Source organism: Mirounga leonina, unplaced genomic scaffold, assembly GCF_011800145.1.
Source record: "Mirounga leonina isolate KUSES-001 unplaced genomic scaffold, KU_Mleo_1.0 Mir_174, whole genome shotgun sequence".
Lineage (NCBI taxonomy): Eukaryota > Metazoa > Chordata > Mammalia > Carnivora > Phocidae > Mirounga > Mirounga leonina.
Window position 1 is genome coordinate 39,355,967 of NW_023270451.1, and position 18,613 is coordinate 39,374,579.

General features: G+C 40.4%; 1 protein-coding gene across 2 annotated transcripts in view; it reads right to left on the reverse strand.

The window, feature by feature from the left end:
• Window positions 1-18,613, reverse strand: part of IGF2BP3 (insulin like growth factor 2 mRNA binding protein 3) — a 152,099-nt gene that overhangs the window by 89,919 nt on the left and 43,567 nt on the right. For both annotated transcript variants that reach the window (XM_035020743.1, XM_035020742.1), the window contains exon 3: window positions 13,744-13,792. In XM_035020743.1, the coding sequence (XP_034876634.1) occupies window positions 13,744-13,792 (49 nt within the window). The remainder of the gene's footprint in view (window positions 1-13,743; window positions 13,793-18,613) is intronic.

Consider the following 18,613-nt stretch of genomic DNA (forward strand, 5'->3'; position numbering starts at 1 on the left):
GAATAAGGTACAAAAATAACAAGCCTACCACCACTGTTAGTGTTTTGACTTTTGGTCTTCTGGGCTTGTCCCTTTTCATGTCTTCTTAAATGGTTTATATGAGTAAACTGAACATTCTAAACTTTCCCAACATTTTTAAATACTCATTTTCTCCTTAAAGTTTTCACAGGTGTTATGTACTGCTCACTGTATTAAAAAAACAAAAGTTAGATACACAAATGTCCCATAATTTATAGGCTAACTCCCAAACCTCATTTGACAACCAGTGGATATGATTTTTTTTTTTTTTTTAAAGTAAACTCTACTCCCAACATGAGGCGCAAACTCACCACCCTGAGATCAAGAGTCACATGCTCTACTGACTGAGCCAGCCAGAAGCCCCTGATCCACCACTGTTTACATCATGGTGTTAACAGAACCAAATTCACCTTTGATTCAGTTCAACTGCTGTCTGCTTACTAGCTTTACAAGAAGTAAAAACTTACATGTGGTAAGTTACTTAAATTAAAACTTAAGTTGTTTTGTTTAAACATATTTGCTACCTGGTAATCTATTTGGTTTATGTATGCTTCCTTCCACATTACCTGAATGCCCTTCTAAAATAAAGTATATGGTTATAATTAGACTTATTATTCTACCATTCCTTCTTTCAAAAGTTTTTGTCAAGCAATGCCAGGCACTGAGAATACGAGAGTCTCCTGCAGCATAAGAAGAAATACGTATTTGGTCCTTGTCCCTGATTCCTGATACAGAGCTCCTAAATCGCTTAGAGTTTCCTGAATGCTCAGGGTGATAGGAATGTCTTCTGTTCTGATGAGCCAACTCTTGGTGGGTCCTAGACAGCTTCAGAATGGAGGCTGATCACCAGAGAGACCAAGGCACGATTGGAGACTTAGAACTTACACCCCACTCCCCAAACTCTGGGAAGAGGAGGAACGCTGGAGATTGAATTAATCACCAAGGCCAGTGATTCAATTAATAATGCTTATGTGATGAAGCCTTCATAAAATCCCGAAAGAATGGGTTCGGAGAACTTCCAGATTGGTGAACACATGGAGATGTGGCAAGAATGTTGTACCTTGAGAGGACATGGAAGCTCTGCAATCCTTTCCCCTTACCTTGTCCTGTGCATTTCTTCCATCTGGCTGTTCCTGAGTTATATCACTTATACTAAATTGGTAATAGTAAGTTAAGTGCTTTCCTGAGTTCTGTGAGCCATTCTAGTGAATTACTGGTGAGAGGGGAGAAGGGAGGGACATGCTACTGTGGGACCCTCCAAATTTATAATCAGGCCTAAGCGTGAGAAACCTGGGCATCCCACTGCACATGGCATCTGAGATCCAGACAGTCTTGCGAGATGGAGCCCTTAACCTGGAGTCTGATATTAAATCCAATAGTTAGTGTCAGAAATGAATTGAGTTGTAGGACACTTTGTTGGTGTTGAAGAGTTGGGAGAATGGTATTGGAAGAGATACCATGCACTTGGTATAAGAAGTGTTCTAAGTGATAATGACACAGATCAGGCCCCTCAACATTCTCAATCAAGCCAACAAACCTCTTACCTCACACAGAAAACATTAAGTTATGGGTGTTTTGAGGGTTCCTGAGACTTTAGAACATAAAGATCCATCAATCCCATGCAGAAGAGAGATCAGTTTTTAAATAGGCTTTGTAAAAGTTACTTTGTTATTTGGCTGTTTGGTCATGAAGCATTAAAGTCTGCATAACTATTGTCTTATTTCCCACCCCAAGCATTTAACTTCCTTTCCTCTCAGTCTTTATTCATAGGATCACACTTATTCCTAAATCGCCAATTTGAACTGGGAAGCAGTATGGGAATCCTCTAGAAAGCTCTGCCTGAAACACAAATGAAAGAGATTTATTTACTAATTATTTCTTCTTGGATCTGCCAGGACTGCAAGTGAATAGTACTGAAACCAAAGACTCTCTTTACGACCTTTCCTGTTTACAACTATGAACGATCTGTTTGTGGTTGTTGGTAGCTTAATATAACTCGAACAGAAAAGACCAATTGTTTTCATCTGAAGAGTTACAGGACTCATTTGAAGATTATGAAACTGAAAGAGCAATTTCACAACTTGGCACTAAAGCAGAATCCTAAAATTAGTGCTCAGGCCCTTCTAAAGATAGTTTTAAAGCTTGAGAATACAAAGCAGGAGCCCTCAGGGTCAGCCCTCAGAGGGTGGTTGTGCCCACAATGTTTTCTCCATTTACACATGGTAAGATGCTTAAAACAGTTGCCTTAGGACTGAATTTTCTACAGGGTGGTGGCCACAGGGTACAGGGAAATACACCAAAGGAAGCATGGGCGGGGGGGGGGGGGCACACATGTGTGGCCAAAAAGCAAACAGGAGAATCAAGGGTGACCTCAAGGCCAAGCCCATGTGACCTAAGCACTATTAAAATTCACAGGGAAAGCAAAGAAATGATATGAGAAGGAAAGAAACTCTGTTTTAAACCTTAAATTCAAAGAATATTCCAGAGAACATTTGCTTCCAAGCAAGAAGCAAAACACAGGCAGCAACAAGTGGAATTTCTAAGAGAAAAAGCAAAGGAGTGAATAATAGAGAAATGTTCACATTTAGGAATGGAAAAGCACATGTCAGGGCACAGAAGAATGGCCATGACTAAAACCATTGGAGGAGCTGAGAACATAACTGTTGCAAACAAAATGAACAACCAAGAAAAGGCCAATGGATTTGGTCCCAAGAGGGGCATGACACTCTGTGATCTCTCAACCCCATTTCCCAAGGAGCCAGGCTCCTGAGAGAAAGGGCTGATTCCAGTCCTTGGAGCAGAAAACATACAAGATGAACCTGGGACTTCTTGGAACCCAAATCAAGGAAGATCTCAACTACAGAGGTAGCATCCAAAGGACACTGGTGGGACACCTAGGTGGCTCAGTCAGTTAAGTGTCTGCCTTTGGCTCAGGTCATGATCCTAGAGTCCTGGGATCGAGTCCCGTGTCAGGCTCCTTGCTCGGCAGGGAGCCGCTTCTTCTTCTCCCTCTTCCTCTGCCTGCCGTTCCCCCTGCTTGTACATGCACACGCACGCTCTTTAACAAACATATAAAATCTTAAAAAAAAAAAAAAAAAAAAGGACACTGGCACGGTCTTGAAGTTTTCACAAGTCTCTCAGGATTAGGAGATTTTGAGTATTAATATGAATGATTCCAATAACTTTGAAACCCAAAGTTGTGTAAATCCATGAGCTCACAATTATATACATAAAAACTCATTGGTAAAAACAAAACCCTCAGTGGTCACTCTTGTAGGATGCCAAGGCACCCATATTTATAAGGTAGAAAATGAAAGATTGAGCACTTTTCCTGTCTGTCTTACAGACTTTACCTCAGGGTGATCAAATAACTGATGAGAACAAGTTTACAAATAATGAAGAAATTATAGAATTAAAATATGACCATCTTACAACTACACAACTACGAATCTAAGCAGCGATCAGTGGCATTTCACATCATACAGACAGACATTATGTACCTCCTATTGGAAGAATGCATAACCACCTATTACTTTGTTTTGTCCAAACAAAAAACTGAACTTATATCTAATGCAAGTCCACAAGGGTTAGAGGAACATGTTAAGGGGTAACACATGGATATAGTTCAGCAAAGTAAGAATGTAGAACATTCTACAGAATAAACCAACTTCAAGAAATACATAGCACCAGGGGCACCTGGGTGGCTCAGTCATTAAGCGTCTGCCTTCGGCTCAGGTCATGATCCCAGGGTCCTGCGACTGAGCCCCCTCATTGGGCTCCCTGCTCAGCGGGAAGCCTGCTTCTCCCTCTCCCACTCCCCCTGCTTGTGTTCCTGCTCTCGCTATCTCTGTCAAATAACTAAATAAAATCTTTAAAAAAATAAAGAATAAAAAATAAAAAGAAATACATAGCACCAAAAAAGAGGATGGGGGGGTCCTACTGATTAACTGTCTTAAAAAAGATCTTGCTTAGATCCTGATTCAAACAAAAACTTTTATACATTGAGATAATCAAGGAAACACAAATGATTAGATATTTGAGTTAATCAATTTAATATGTATTTTTTTTTAAAGTAGGCTCCACACCCAGTGTGGAGCCCAATGCAGGGCTTGAACTCAGGACCCTGAGATGGAGACCTGAGCTGAAATCAAGAGTCAGATGCTTAACCAACTGAGCCACCCAGTGGTGAATTTTTAAAAGAGATGGTTATAGATTGAAATGTGTATCCTCAAGATTCATATCATGAAGTGTTAACTCCCAGTCCCTTAGATTGTAACCATATTTGGTGATCAGGACTTTACAGAGATCAAGTTAAAATGAAGTCATTATGGGGCACCTGGCTGGTTCAATCAGTAGAGCATGTGACTCTTGATCTTGGGATCATGAGTTCAAGCCCCACGTTGCACATAGAGCTTATAAAAAAAAAAAAAAAGTCATTAGGGTCGATCCTAATGCAATAGAATGGATGTCCTTATAAAAAGGAGAAATTTGGACACAGACATACACACAGCAAGAACAGCACATGAAGACTGGAGTTTTGCTGCCACAAGCCAGGGACCTACCAGAAGAGAGAAGTCTTGAACAGATGCTTCCCTCACAGCCTTCAGGAGAATACAAATGCACTGACAGCTTGTTATCAGACTATTAGCCTCCAGAACTATGAGATTATAAAGTTTCTGTTGTTTAAGCCACCCACCCTGTGGTATTTTGTTACAGCAGCCCTAGCAAACTAATAGAGACATTATCTTTTAGAGATACATATTGCAGTTATTTACTAAATGAAATTAATAGGAAGTCTAGAATTTGCTTCAAAATAATCTGGAAAAGGGTAAGAGAGTAGAGCTATAAACAAGACTGGCTCACCATATATTTATAATGGTTGAAACTGGGTATCATTATATTAACCTATTTTTATCTTTGATATTTTTTGTAATAAAAGGTTTAGGGGCGCCTGGATGGCTCAGTCATTAAGCGTCTGCCTTCGGCTCAGGTCATGATCCCAGGGTCCTGGGATCGAGCCCTGCACCAGGCTTGCTGCTCAGCAGGAGGCCTGCTTCTCCCTCTCCCACTCCCCCTGCTTGTGTTCCCTTTCTCGCAGTCTCTCTCTCGGTCAAAGAAATAAATAAAAAATCTTAAAAAAAAAAAAAAAAGGTTTAAATGAAGGGCCTGGAAACCTTTGAGATAACCATCTCAGAAGAACAACAGAAGTACAGGGCATAAGTCCAGGATCATGGTGCAAGGGCATTGTAAACACATGGAGGTAGCAGCTTGGGACCAGAAATACTTGCCGTATATACCGTTTCTATATAGGTCATAGGATAACTCTGGTATTTAATTCCCCTGCATGTCTTTTCACCAAATCATTTCTAATGAGACCACGTCCAACCCATCCCAGAGCAATGATGCATAAAGAACGCCATTGTCCACGGTTCTCTAAAAGGAAGGGTTTACCAGTAACTTACCCAAATAATCTGTTCAACCCCATTCATCACTCATAACCATGCATTTCCTCCAAACCTGGAGAGAATCCCTTCTCTATTGGGTTCACTGTCAAAATTTTAGGGGCATCTTGAAAGCAAATAAATGATGATAATTATAAGAAAGAGAAACTTACCTTTGGGGGAAGTTTTCTGTTTGAGTAACCTGATTAAGAGCAGAAACTCTACCACTTTCCAGTTGCGTGACCCTGGGCAAGTTACTTCACCTCTCTGTACCTCAGCTGCCTCATCTGTAAAGTGGGGACATGGGACTGTTGTGAAGATAAAATGGGTTAATTCAGCGCCTACCACATAAGTGCTCAGTAAGTGTCAGGTATTTACGGGACAGTGCTCAGAGTCAGGTCACAGTGAAGAAAGATCACCTATGTGTGTCAATGGTTTCCTCAACTTGCCTGTTCCGGTCCTTCAGATTTATTTGGCAGAGATCAACTAGCTCTAACAACTGATGTCATAGTGATTTTCAAAGAGGCCCACAAAACTTCCCCAGGGGCGAAAGAGGGAACCAGCAGACAAGGTCCTATGCCAGCTTTCAACAGCTCTGCATTTATATTCATATACCAGGGTTCTGCCATACCAAGTCCCTTGAAGAGAAAAGTCAGAAAATCACCTACCAAGAACACTGTTTATCCGTTACTACTTTATTTACAACTCAAAGATACCTGCTGCAAAAGCCAACCTTTAAATGGGTTATTTGTAATATTCAACATCAATGCCTCTTGTGACTTCTCATTCAGTTCATGGTTAACGTCAACCCCACTATGTCTAGAGATGATGTCTTTTTCTGTTTGACTGAGTACCTCATCTTGTTAGCTTCTCATCATCAATTATACTTAAATGGTTCAGTCTCACCCAACTTCTGTTCATCATTAATTCATGCATTCACCCTGGGCCAAAAAGCATCTGACCAGAGCACCAAACAGTAATCAGCACTTGCACAGATGAAGATGAATGAGTTTCTGCCACTGAACACATCCACCAGGGACGTCACCTAACTGACTCCATGGCCCTGGCCTAAATCTCTTTACTGGGAAGTCATCCCCCCTCCCCCAGTCTCCAACACAGTCTTCTAATTCTCAGCACACACTCATCCAAGGCTTACTTCGAGGGCTCTCTGAGAACTACTTTAGGTAACTATGCTACAGTTTTGCTCTCCCCCTTCCAGATTGGATAATGCGGCATCACTACTTTCTTGCATACTTCCCTATTTCTTTCTAAATAAAGACTCCTTTGGTTTCCCTTCTGCCAGAGCCTAGTATAACAACATTGTTATTTCTACTTACTAGTAGTACAGCCAGGGTGCTTCTCCTGTAATCAATCTTTCTTACTATATTCAGAGTCCATATGGAAACAAAGTAACAGACATGGGACGTTACCAGCTTTAAGAAACTATTACTAATCTTACCCGTATTTCTGACCTCTACAACTGCTTCCATTAAGCATTCTTCTCAGTGCAATGTGGATAATATAATTTCTCCATTCTGAGTACTTGCCTCATCTCACAAAATATCCATTTTCTGAGGTTTCTACCTTATTTATTACAGTAGGTCTTCCATTGCAGTCTGAAATGTGGCCATCTCTCAAAAGCTTTAGCCCTTCTACCAGACAGTGGACAGGACTAACACGAATGTAATTTATAGGGAAGTTCTGCTACCACCCCCTATTAGGTCTTACTATCAACAACACTCCCCACCAGCAAACTATAAAGGAATAAACTTTTAATCATGGAGGAAGCCAAGAAAGTTCTAACATTCCCTATCCCCTAGAAGTCAACTTTCTCCAAGCTGGTTACTAGGAACTAGGTTCAAAACAAACTAGCCAAACACTAAATACAGTGTTGTTAAGGCAGTACTATAGCCCTGCGAAAGAAGAGCCTCCTAAAATTTCCTACAAGATATACTTCCAAAAATTGCTTCAAGCACATATGGAAGCACCAAAAAGACCTTTAGAAGAAATCATTAAGGGGCCCCTGGGTGGCTCAGTTGGTTGAGCGTCCGACTCTTGGTTTTGGCTCAGGCTGTGATCTCACGGGTCATGGGACTGAGCCACAGGTCAGGCTCTGAGTTCAGCAGACTCTGTTTGAAGAGTCTCACTCTCTGCCCCTCCCCCCACTCATTGGCTTGCATGCTCTCTCACTCTCTCTAAAATGGATAAATGAAAGAAAAAAAGAAAGAAATCATTAAGGTAACTCTGCTGAGAAGAAACCTGAACAGTATTTTATGTTGCTATTTCCAACTTATAGCTTTGGTTTTTCATTTTTAGTACATTGGTTACTTGCTTTCCCTGTCCAGAACCAGAGACCCAACTCATCTATGTCCGAAGGCTGGATACAAACAGGGAATGCCTTAGTTATACAGAAAATCCCTTTACCCCCCCCTACATTCAGCCCATGATACCGCTTCTGCTTCCTCTACTCAATCACACCAGACTACACACATGGCAGAAACAGACCTTACACTGTGGAAATCTCTTCAGAGTTTCTTCCCAAGATACTTGTCTTCCCAGCTCAGTTAAGTCCAGGAAAAACTGGATATTCAATCCTTGAGGTAAAGCCAACATACATTCTGGATTTTCTACCAAGACTGTGATATCAAAGTATGCAATCCTAAGTATTTGTCAGACCACATATTCAAATCTTTGCCTTAGAAAATATAGTGGTGGGGCGTCTAGGTGGCTCAGTTGGTTAAGCGTCTGCCTTTGGCTCAGGTCATAATCTCAGGGTGCTGGGATCAAACCCCGTCACAGGCTCCGTGCTCAGCAGGGAGTGTGCTTCTCCCTCTCCCTCTATCCCTCCCCCCAGCTCATGCTTCTCTCATGCTCTCTCACTCTCAAATAAATAAATAAAATCTTCAAAAAAAGAGAGAGAAAGAAAATATGGTGGCTTCAGTCTTGGGCAATGTCAGGGCCTTGTCATGTAGAACCTCTCAGATGAAGAGGACTAACTAGCTCAGACTATTCTCCCAGACAGTGAACTTTGGGAAACATCATTCTACTTTTATCGCCCAACCCCAAAATGAGAACCTAACTTACTCTTTACAACATTTCATTTACATAACTAATGAGTCTTACATTTCTGAGGGTTGCTGGAGTGGGGGGTGGGGTGGGAGGGATGGGGTGACTGGGTGATAGACACTGGGGAGGGTATGTGCTCTCGTAAGCGCTGTGAATTATGCAAGACTGTTGAATCTCAGATCTGTACCTCTGAAACAAATAATGCAATATATATTAAGGAAAAAAAAAAAGAAGATAGCAGGAGGGGAAGAATGAAGGGGGGGAAATCGGAGGGGTAGATGAACCATGAGAGATGATGGACTCTGAAAAACAAACTGAGGGTTCTAGAGGGGAGGGGGGTGGGAGGATGGGTTAGCCTGGTGATGGGTATTGAGGAGGGCACGTTCTGCATGGAGCACTGGGTGTTATGCACAAACAATGAATCGTGGAACACTACATCTAAAACTAGTGATGTAATGTATGGGGATTAACATAACAATAAAAAATAATAATAACAGATGAATGGATAAAGAAAAAAAAAAAAAAGAAGAAACCATGTTCTCAAAGGTGTTGAAAGTGAAGTGTACTGCTGGGACTCTGTCACTCCCCCACCTCTGTGTTGTTTGTCCAAGAAGGTACCCACTCAAATCCTTAGCACACATGCTCACCTCCTTCAGGGCATCTGAGGACCCAGGTCTGCTGGCCATCAGGACTGTAGATGTGGCCCTTCTATCATTCTGGTCACACCAAAAATCTACTCTTCAAGTATCTTAGGCAAGGGGATAGGAGGTAGAAAAGCAACAATTTCTCCTATTCCCCTTCTACATTCCACATACTTGGAGAAAAACAAAACTACCTAATTCTCCAGCAACAGGTCCTTCAAAAAGTTAGTTTCCTCATATTTTTATCTGCCAAAAAACAAATGCTTAAGTAGTGAAACAGTTGGCCAATCCAGTGCCCCTAAGTGCTTTATCATCGTCCAAAACTACACGGTTAGAATCTGTTTAACCCCTGCTTGGCACACACAGCATGCAAGATGTACTACACAGAGAACCCGAAAGGAATCCCCTTCTGATCATTTAGTATATGACGGTATAAAGAAAATACAAACAATAAATGAATGCAAACATAAAATAAAAAATATCATAGTGGAATGAAGTAATTAACAATCCAGCTACAGATCTGCATATTCAGTGTTTCTGCCCTGGTTCCAGATTCTGTCAGCTCTTCAGTGACCTCAAAGAAAATGGCTTGACTGGCAGAACAGGGCAGGAATTTTCACTTCTGGGTTAGAACTCTGACTGAAGGGCACCTGGGTGGCTCAGTTAGTTAAGCATCTGCCTTCAGCTCAGGTCATGATCCCAGGGTTCTGCGATCAAGCCCCGAGTCAGGCTCCCTGCTGAGTGGGAGTCTGCTTCTCCCTCTCCCTCTGCCCTTCCCCCCAGCTCATGCTCTCTTGCAAATGAATGAATGAATAAATAAATAAAATTAAAATTAAAAAAAAGAACTCTGAGTGAATATTAAGCTCTTGGTTCCAGATCTACCTTTCAGCTTTTCAATGCTAGGACTCTACACCCTGTATCACTCCTTTGACCCCAGTTCCCTGGTAGTTTCAGAGACTGGAAGACAGGAATGAGGACACAGGACAGGCTCTTTCCCATTTATCAGCTGTCCCTAACAGCAGTGCGTTTCAGTCTCTAGCTGCCAAGGCGTGGCTCTGGCATGCCTAGAGCCAGGTTCATCACCTCCTTCCCCCCCATCCCAGGCACCAGCCACAACCCTTGCTCAGAGTCTCAAATACTCAGGGCTCTCTCTCCAAGTTTCGAAGATCTGATCATCTCAACCTCTTAGTCTGACCCCTCAGCCTTCAGATGGTAGCCATTCCCTGCAGTCACCACCTCTGGATTCCCCCTTTCAGTCCTCCAGCACCTGTGTAATCCTTTACACTCGATTTCCCCTGGTGAAAAACATAGTGTTTTCTGGGCTCCAGGCTGGACCTAAGACAAGCACCAGAACGTAAGGTTAAGAGGAGATGAATTTGGGGGCACCTGGGTGGCTCAGTCGGTTAAGCGTCTGCCTTCGGCTCAGGTCATGATCAGGGTCCTGGGATTGAGCCCCACAGGGAGCCCGCTTCTCCCTCTGCCGCTCCCCCACTTGTGCTCTCTGTCAAATAAATCTTTAAAAAACATTTTTTTAAGAAAAAATATTTAAAAAAAAAAGAGGAGGTGAATTTGTTGCTCATGTCCTAGCTAAAATGTAGTGCACTTCTATGTACCACGCATTTTTAAGGACTTTAGCATACACCATTCTATCAATGTTCACAGCAACCCAATGAGGTAGCTGCGATCCTCATCCTCATGTTATAAATGAAGAAAATGAGGCTCAGAAGAGTTTTAAAACCTGCTCAGAGATCACACAACTAGAAAGTAGTGGAGCTGGGATACAATTCCAAGTCTGAACCCCAAAGCCACCTGCTTTTCTAGATACTGACCCCAAAAGCCACTAAGGCTTTTCTAGATACTTCATGCTGCTTCGAAGGACTATTGACATGATTCACAAAAAACTTACTTTAAGTATATGTTTGTTTGTTATCCTTTTAGGTCCTAGTCCCTAACAGTTCTTCTCCCTTTTAACATGCCCTTGTTTGACTAGAACAGTATCATATGTCCTGTGGAATGTCTCATATTCTGGACTTGACTAGTTATTTCTTCATGGCATCATTTAAAGTTGTGCCTCTATTGTCTATATTTTTGGTGATTCAAAGTTAGACTGAAACTGAAACCAGTCAAGTCTTTTTTTTTTTTTTTTTTAATAAGGTTAGACTATTTCACCCGTGTTTCTCTGTATTTCCTCACTGCATCCAATCAGGAGGCACAAATGTTTGGCCATTCCATTGTCAGTGAATCAAAGATTAACCAGTGGATTCAAAGTTTAATCCCTCCATTATAAAGGGAATCTGGACCTTTAAATCCAAAATTATCACTGTCTATACGGCTTTGGCACAAGACAGCCGGCATACTCCGAGTGTACAAATAAAATGTTATACAAAGTGGGGCGCCTGGGTGGCTCAGTTGTTAAGCGTCTGCCTTCGGCTCAGGTCATGATCCCAGGGTTCTGGGATCCAGCCCCGCATCGGGCTCCCTGCTCAGCGGGAAGCCTGCTTCTCCCTTTCTCACTCCCCCTGCTTGTGTTCCCTCTCTCGCTGTGTTTCTCTCTGTCAAATAAAAAAAAAAAAAACAACATTATACAAAGTGACTCATCTCGGGTGCGTGGGTGGCTCAGTCGGTTAAGCGACTGCCTTCGGCTCAGGTCATGATCCTGGAGTCCCGGGATCGAGTCCCGCATCAGGCTCCCTTCTCAGCAGGGAGTCTGCTTCTCCCTCTGACCCTCCCCCCTCCCATGTGCTCTCTAATAAATAAATAAAATCTTTAAAAAACAAAAACAAAAACAAAAGTGACTCATCTCAAAAAGGAAGTAACAGATGGTATTCACTCAAGTCTTCAAGTAAAAGGAAACATCCCAATAGTTCATTCTACTCCTGACAAGCCCTCAGTAATTTTTTATCAGTATTTCAAATATTTTAAAAAAATTTAAGATCAAAGGTCAAGAGTTTCAAAGTCTAGTCCTAAGTGTCTTACAATGCAGTATTATATATATATATATATATATACACACATATATATAATTACAATTCAGTTATTTTTTTGAATCCTGTGTGCTCTTATTTGCCCACCTGAAAATGGAGATAGCACCCCCAATTTCACCTTACCTCAAAGGACTAGGAGGGCAAAATGAAATATAAAAAAGTTAAGAAAAAGTTGAACACAGCAAATAAATATTTATTCTCATGAATTAAATCTCACCCAGAATGAGAAAGAATACAGTAAACTAAAACCTTGAAAAGCCACCAAAAATACAATAAAATAAATGCTTCAAAGCTAGTACAACCTAAATCTGAAGAGCTACTATGAGTGAATGAAGAGAACCGCCACTTGCCTATAGCTGATGTGCTAGGACTCTTATCTTAAAATTGGCTGCTACCATTTGATTATTTCATTGAAAGCTACATTATATGAGATTTGATTCTCAAACAAAAAATCATGTTTAACATGGCCCATGTTAAAATAGGGGGGGTCAAAGAAATATATCAATAAATAAAAATAAAATAGGGGAACCAAATCAGTAACCTTGATTAGCACAACACTTGGAGTACCCATCCTCCAAGCTACTGAATTTCCTAAACAAGTATTAATCTAAAACAGGAAAATGCCTTAGGTTTAATCTTTAAAGTCACTGTTTCCATCTACAAAAACATACTTTCTATACATCATATAACTTGGAAAATGTTTAGCATACACCGAAGAAACAACTCCTCCAGCAAAGATTAAACTCAATAATATTGTTCTGAAAATAAATGCTCTAGAATATTACGAGCATAAATGATTTGTTACCAAATGGGACCTTGGGAGAATCACACCTCAGACCAACCTGCCTTAATTCACTGCCAAAGAAACCTTTCAACCATACTTTTCATTTTGGTGAAGGTTTTGGGTTTAGTGACTGACTCATCAAATGTCATTTCAGAAGACTAAGGTGAAACACACCAAGCTAGCTACTCTTGATTTTTATATTAGAAAATATATAAAAAGCTGAGCAGTTTTCCCGGCACCACTTCTCCAAGGTAGGTTTTAAGAATTTTCAGGTTCCATCATCAGGAAGATTCAACAGACATTTTTTGTAAATCTCTTCAACCACTGGTGTCTCAAATTCTCACCATGACATCATTATTATGCTTTGGAAGTTACTGACAATGGGATTCAATTGTGCTAAATAGTTTGTTTATACATAGTGAGTACAGTGCCACCATCTGAGCAAAAGAAAGCAGAGTTAACATTTTAAAATAAAGCACAAGTAGCAGGTATGTGTCTTTAAAAATTCTGCTAAGGAGAGAAATTCATATTTAAATATAACTGGTGAACTCATCAGAAAGATCTCAAACAAGATTCTATTAGGATGGGACTGAATGAGGAAAATTACCCAGTTAAAGTGTATCAAAGAGCAGATTTTTAACAGAGATACTATATGCCCCTGCAAAGAAAACCCCACAGCAAGATAATACATAAGAATTTTGTGTTCTAGCACAACCTGGAGTTGGGGGGAAGGAGAAAAATGCTTAGAAAAAACTAACAGTAAGCTTAGATACAGAAATCTTGATTTTATTAAATATGTAAATTCTTACCTCCCACTGTAAGTGAGGCGGGATATTCCGTATCTGAAGTTTCCGGATCCTGCAGAAGAATTAAAATGTTTTATAAAAGAAAAAAATATATGAAAACAAAAGACATTAATAGCCAACATGGATGCTTTGAAGTTATTTAACTTTTTTTTTTTTTTTAAGATTTTATTTATTTGAGAGAGAGAGAGAGCACATGAGACGGGGGGAGGGTCAGAGGGAGAAGCAGACTCCCTGCTGAGCAGGGAGCCCGATGCGGGACTCGATCCCGGGACTCCAGGATCATGACCTGAGCCGAAGGCAGTCGCTTAAGCAACTGAGCCACCCAGGCGCCCTGAAGTTATTTAACATATTAACTTTTTATTAACTACGTACAAACCAATGTATAATAAGAAATTGCAGCCCAAGAAGGAAAAAGGAGACCAAGTTGATCACAGGATTATATTAAGACCATTTGGAGATCCAGCATCATTGGATTATTACAGTTTATTTTAAAAGCCACTAAAATTAGTTTTTGAGATTTTTTTTTTTTAAGTAATCTCTACAACCAATGTGAGGCTCAAACTTACAACCCCAAGATCAAGAGTTCCATACTTTACTGACTGAGCCAAGCCAGGAGCCCCTAAAATTGGCTTTTTTAAATTACAGTATTTGAGAAACATTTCCTCTGGTGACTATATTCTAAATTCAAGCCCTCAAGCCTCAAATTAAGCATACCAGGACACAAACAAATCCATACTACAGATGTTCTTAATCTAAGATCACAGCCAAGGGGTCCATAGATTCAGGGAACCTAGATAGGGGGATAAAAATCACCTATTTATTTTCACTATCCCCTAACTGAAATTTAGTACCTCCTTTAATTGTGAATGTTGGCATTAAACCACAGTAGAATCACACTACTTGTAATTCTGACATTAATATACAGCAGGTGTTTTTATAACGCATTAACTTGCTGCAGATTTTTATCATCTACACCCATTACTGTGAGATTCAGAGGTGTTGCCAGAAATTATGTTAAGCAGTACATATTTACTATGAGTTTTAACATTTTGCTAACTGTATTTCAAAATCAGTCATTTCCTTCATAATCCTATGTATTTTATGTTATGCACTGAAAAACATCCCATGAGGTCCGTAAATTTCAGGCTACCAAGTACAGGTAACATTAAAAATCCCTGACCCGGGCGCCTGGGTGGCTCAGTTGGTTAAGCGACTGCCTTCGACTCAGGTCATGATCCTGGAGTCCCGGGGTCGAGTCCCGCATCGGGCTCCCTGCTTGGCGGGGAGTCTGCTTCTCCCTCTGACCCTCCTCCCTCTCATTCTCTCTCTCTCTCAAATAAATAAATAAAATCTTTAAAAAAAAAAAATCCCTGACCAACCTAACACTGTATGTTAACTCACTCAAAAACTTTAAAAAAATAGTTTGAAGTTTCTTTTTTTTTAAGATCTTATTTATTTATTTGAAGGAGAATTTCTAACTAGTTGTTATATAAAAGATCTTTAATGAAATATGTATTTAGCTAGGTATTACTTACTGAGTACACCTAAACTGATGATTTCTACTGTCATTGCATAATGCTCAAAAATATGTTATCTGGGTGCCTGGGTGGCTCAGTCATTAAGCATCTGCCTTCAGCTCAGGTCATGATCCCAGGGTCCCACGTCGGGCTCCCTGCTCAGGGGGGAGTCTGCTTCTCCCTCTCCCACTCCCCCTGCTTGTGTTCCCTCTCTTGCTGTGTCTCTCTCTGTCAAACAAAATCTTTAAAAAAAAAAAAATATATATATATATATATATATATATGTTATCGAAGATTTCTGCTTTCATTAAGTTTATGGAATTTTTGTTAGGCCTAAAACCTTTCCAGTGGAAATAATTCTGGTTGGCATTTGGAAATGTGCATCCTCTCTTTACTGGTCAAAAACGCTGTCAATTTGTCTCTTTTACCTACTCAAACTTGCTATTCAAGTTATTTAGCATTCTTTATAATCACTTGTTATATATACAAAACACTTCATTACTATGATGGTTTTATTGGTTTTACTGACACCTAATATAATTCTAAATGTCTCAGCATCCTACATGGACGAATCTTTGTGTCATACATTCAGCTCTTTGGTATTGTATCTATGTGTATAAATTATCTGGATATTGCCTAACTCGTTGTATGTGTAATTATTAACCATTCTGATTCATTAAGCTTTCATATCTCAATACCCCCCCAAAAAATCCGACCTTAGTTCAAATGTCCATATATATAGTTACATAATATCAATTATATACAATATTTAATATAATGCATTTATCCTCTTTTTCTATCCCTTGTTCAACACTGTCAGAGGGAGAAAGGGAGGAAGAGATTATGTGAGATTGTAATATGGAGGCCACACACAAAATCACCCCCTTAGAAGGTAAAGGAATTAATAGTCAACTAGCTATTTAAAAAATATATATATATTAGCAATTGGGCTTAACATATCAAGTGAAATAATTAAATTACTTAACTTCTAAAACTAGAAATCTCCCTTTCCTGGTCAAATAATCCACTTATTTTGAAGTACCACAGCAAAACACAACTTAGACCACATTCATAACCTAGTCCTTTCTCTCTTGCATTCCCCTCAAAGCATGAGAAATACAGGTCAGATACCACCTATCCCTTAGGGAACTATAAAGACCATGTAGATTAACCAAACTCAGGTACATCCTGTTTGTAAGCATAAACTAAGGAGGAAGGAAAAAGCAGTTTTACATTATTTTTATGGGACAGTAAAACAAAGCCCAATCATCAGGGACAATACACCAAAGAGATGGTAAGAATGTCAATTTAAGAAAAAAAATTTCAACTACCACCTCAGTATCAGAATTTACACAAGAAATGCTAAGTCTGAGATCTGTTTGAAAATAACTCATGTGCTAACAAATACTAAAGTGCAGGGCACATACTGTATCTCTGCTTTTGGATAATGTTATATTTCCCATAAAAGCCTTTAAAAATATACTCTACTGGGGTATCTGGGTGGCTCAGTGAGTTAGGCATCAGACTCTCGAGCTCAGCTGAGGTCTTGATTTCGGGGTCATGAGTTTGGGCCACGAATTGTGCTCCATACCCAAATTAAGAAAAAAAAAGTACATATACACACAAACACACTCTACTAAGAGGTCTAATATACAAATTACACAATCGCTATATATTGCTTTAGCTAGCAGAAAAGTTACTCAACATTGTGTAATATTTACCCTGGGTAACCAAGGAATAAGATTTACCACACGCATGCAAGTACACATATGCAAGTACTAAGGTTTTGTGGGTTTTTTTTTTTAAGATTTTATTTGAGAGAGCGAGAGAGCAGAGCAAGAGACAGAGCAAAGCAGAGCGAGAGAGAGGGACAGAGCAAAGCAGAGCAAGAGAGCGACAGCAAAGCAGAGCAAGAGAGAGGGACAGAGCAAAGCAGAGCAAGAGAGAGCAGAGCGAGAGAGACAGAGCAAAGCAAAGAGAGAGAGAGAGCAGAGCGAGAGAGCAGAGCCGAGAGACAGAGAGAGCAGAGCAAGACAGAGCAGAGCAGAGAGAGCAGAGAAAGAGAACAGAGCAAGAGAGAGCACAAGTCGGGGGCGGGCGGGCATCAAAGGGAGAGGGAGAATCAGGCTCCCCGCTGAGCAGGGAGCCCAACTGGAGGCTCAATCCCAGGACCCCGAGATCATGACCTGAGCTACTCAGGCACCCCTGCAAGTACTAAGTTTTATTCAAGCACCCGTCAGTAGGGATTAGCAGCGCAGTGTTAAGAAACTAAGTATTCATGTATCATATGATCTCACTGATATGAGGAATTCTTAATCGCAGGAAACAAACTGAGGGTTGCTGGAGTGGGGGGTGCGGTGGGAGGGATGGGGTGACTGGGTGATAGACACTGGGGAGGGTATGTGCTCTCGTAAGCACTGTGAATTGTGCAAGACTGTTGAATCTCAGATCTGTACCTCTGAAACAAATAATGCAATACATGTTAAGAAAAAAAAAGAAGAAGAAGAAGGTAGCAGGAGGGGAAGAATGAAGCGGGGGAAATCGGAGGGGTAGACGAACCATGAGAGACGACGGACTCTGAAAAACAAACTGAGGGTTCTAGAGGGGAGGGGGGTGGGAGGATGGGTTAGCCTGGTGGTGGGTATTGAGGAGGGCACATTCTGCATGGAGCACTGGGTGTTATGCACAAACAATGAATCATGGAACACTTCATCTAAAACTAATGATGTAATGTATGGGGATTAACATAAGAATAAAAAATGTAAAAAAAAAAAAAAGAAACTAAGTATTCATCCCCTTTGACTCTTTCCTCGGTATATATATTATCAAAATTTTCCCTCAAAAGTACACATACAAGGGTACATACAGAGTTTAGGTCAACTAGCAGATTATTCATATCTCAAAAATAAATACCACTTCACAGGGCTCCCAAGAAATTCTTTAAATAGAATACCATCTTTTGTACATTAGAAGTAATCCATTAGTCATGTTTTCCCAACACATTCTTCAAAATGTATATCCAACACCCATTTACTTATTGAAAGTCGCTCCAAACTAATTATTTCCCTTAAATGGCTGTCCAATTTCCATTATCTGATTCTCTCAAGTTTCATTTTAGACAAACATCAGATTATTTTCATATAGTTAGTGTTTTCACATCTAGAGTTGTTCTTTCCCACTTACCAGTAACTTATCTTAACCTCTGCAGTTTCTCCCCTGCTCCTAACCCCATGCTCCCTTCTCAACAGTACAAGACCCAAAAGGCTCAGCATTAAAAGAGACCAAGAAAAGGCATGAATTCTAACCATCCAGCACATAAACACAAACTTCTGATGTGGGAAGTCCTTGAGAACATC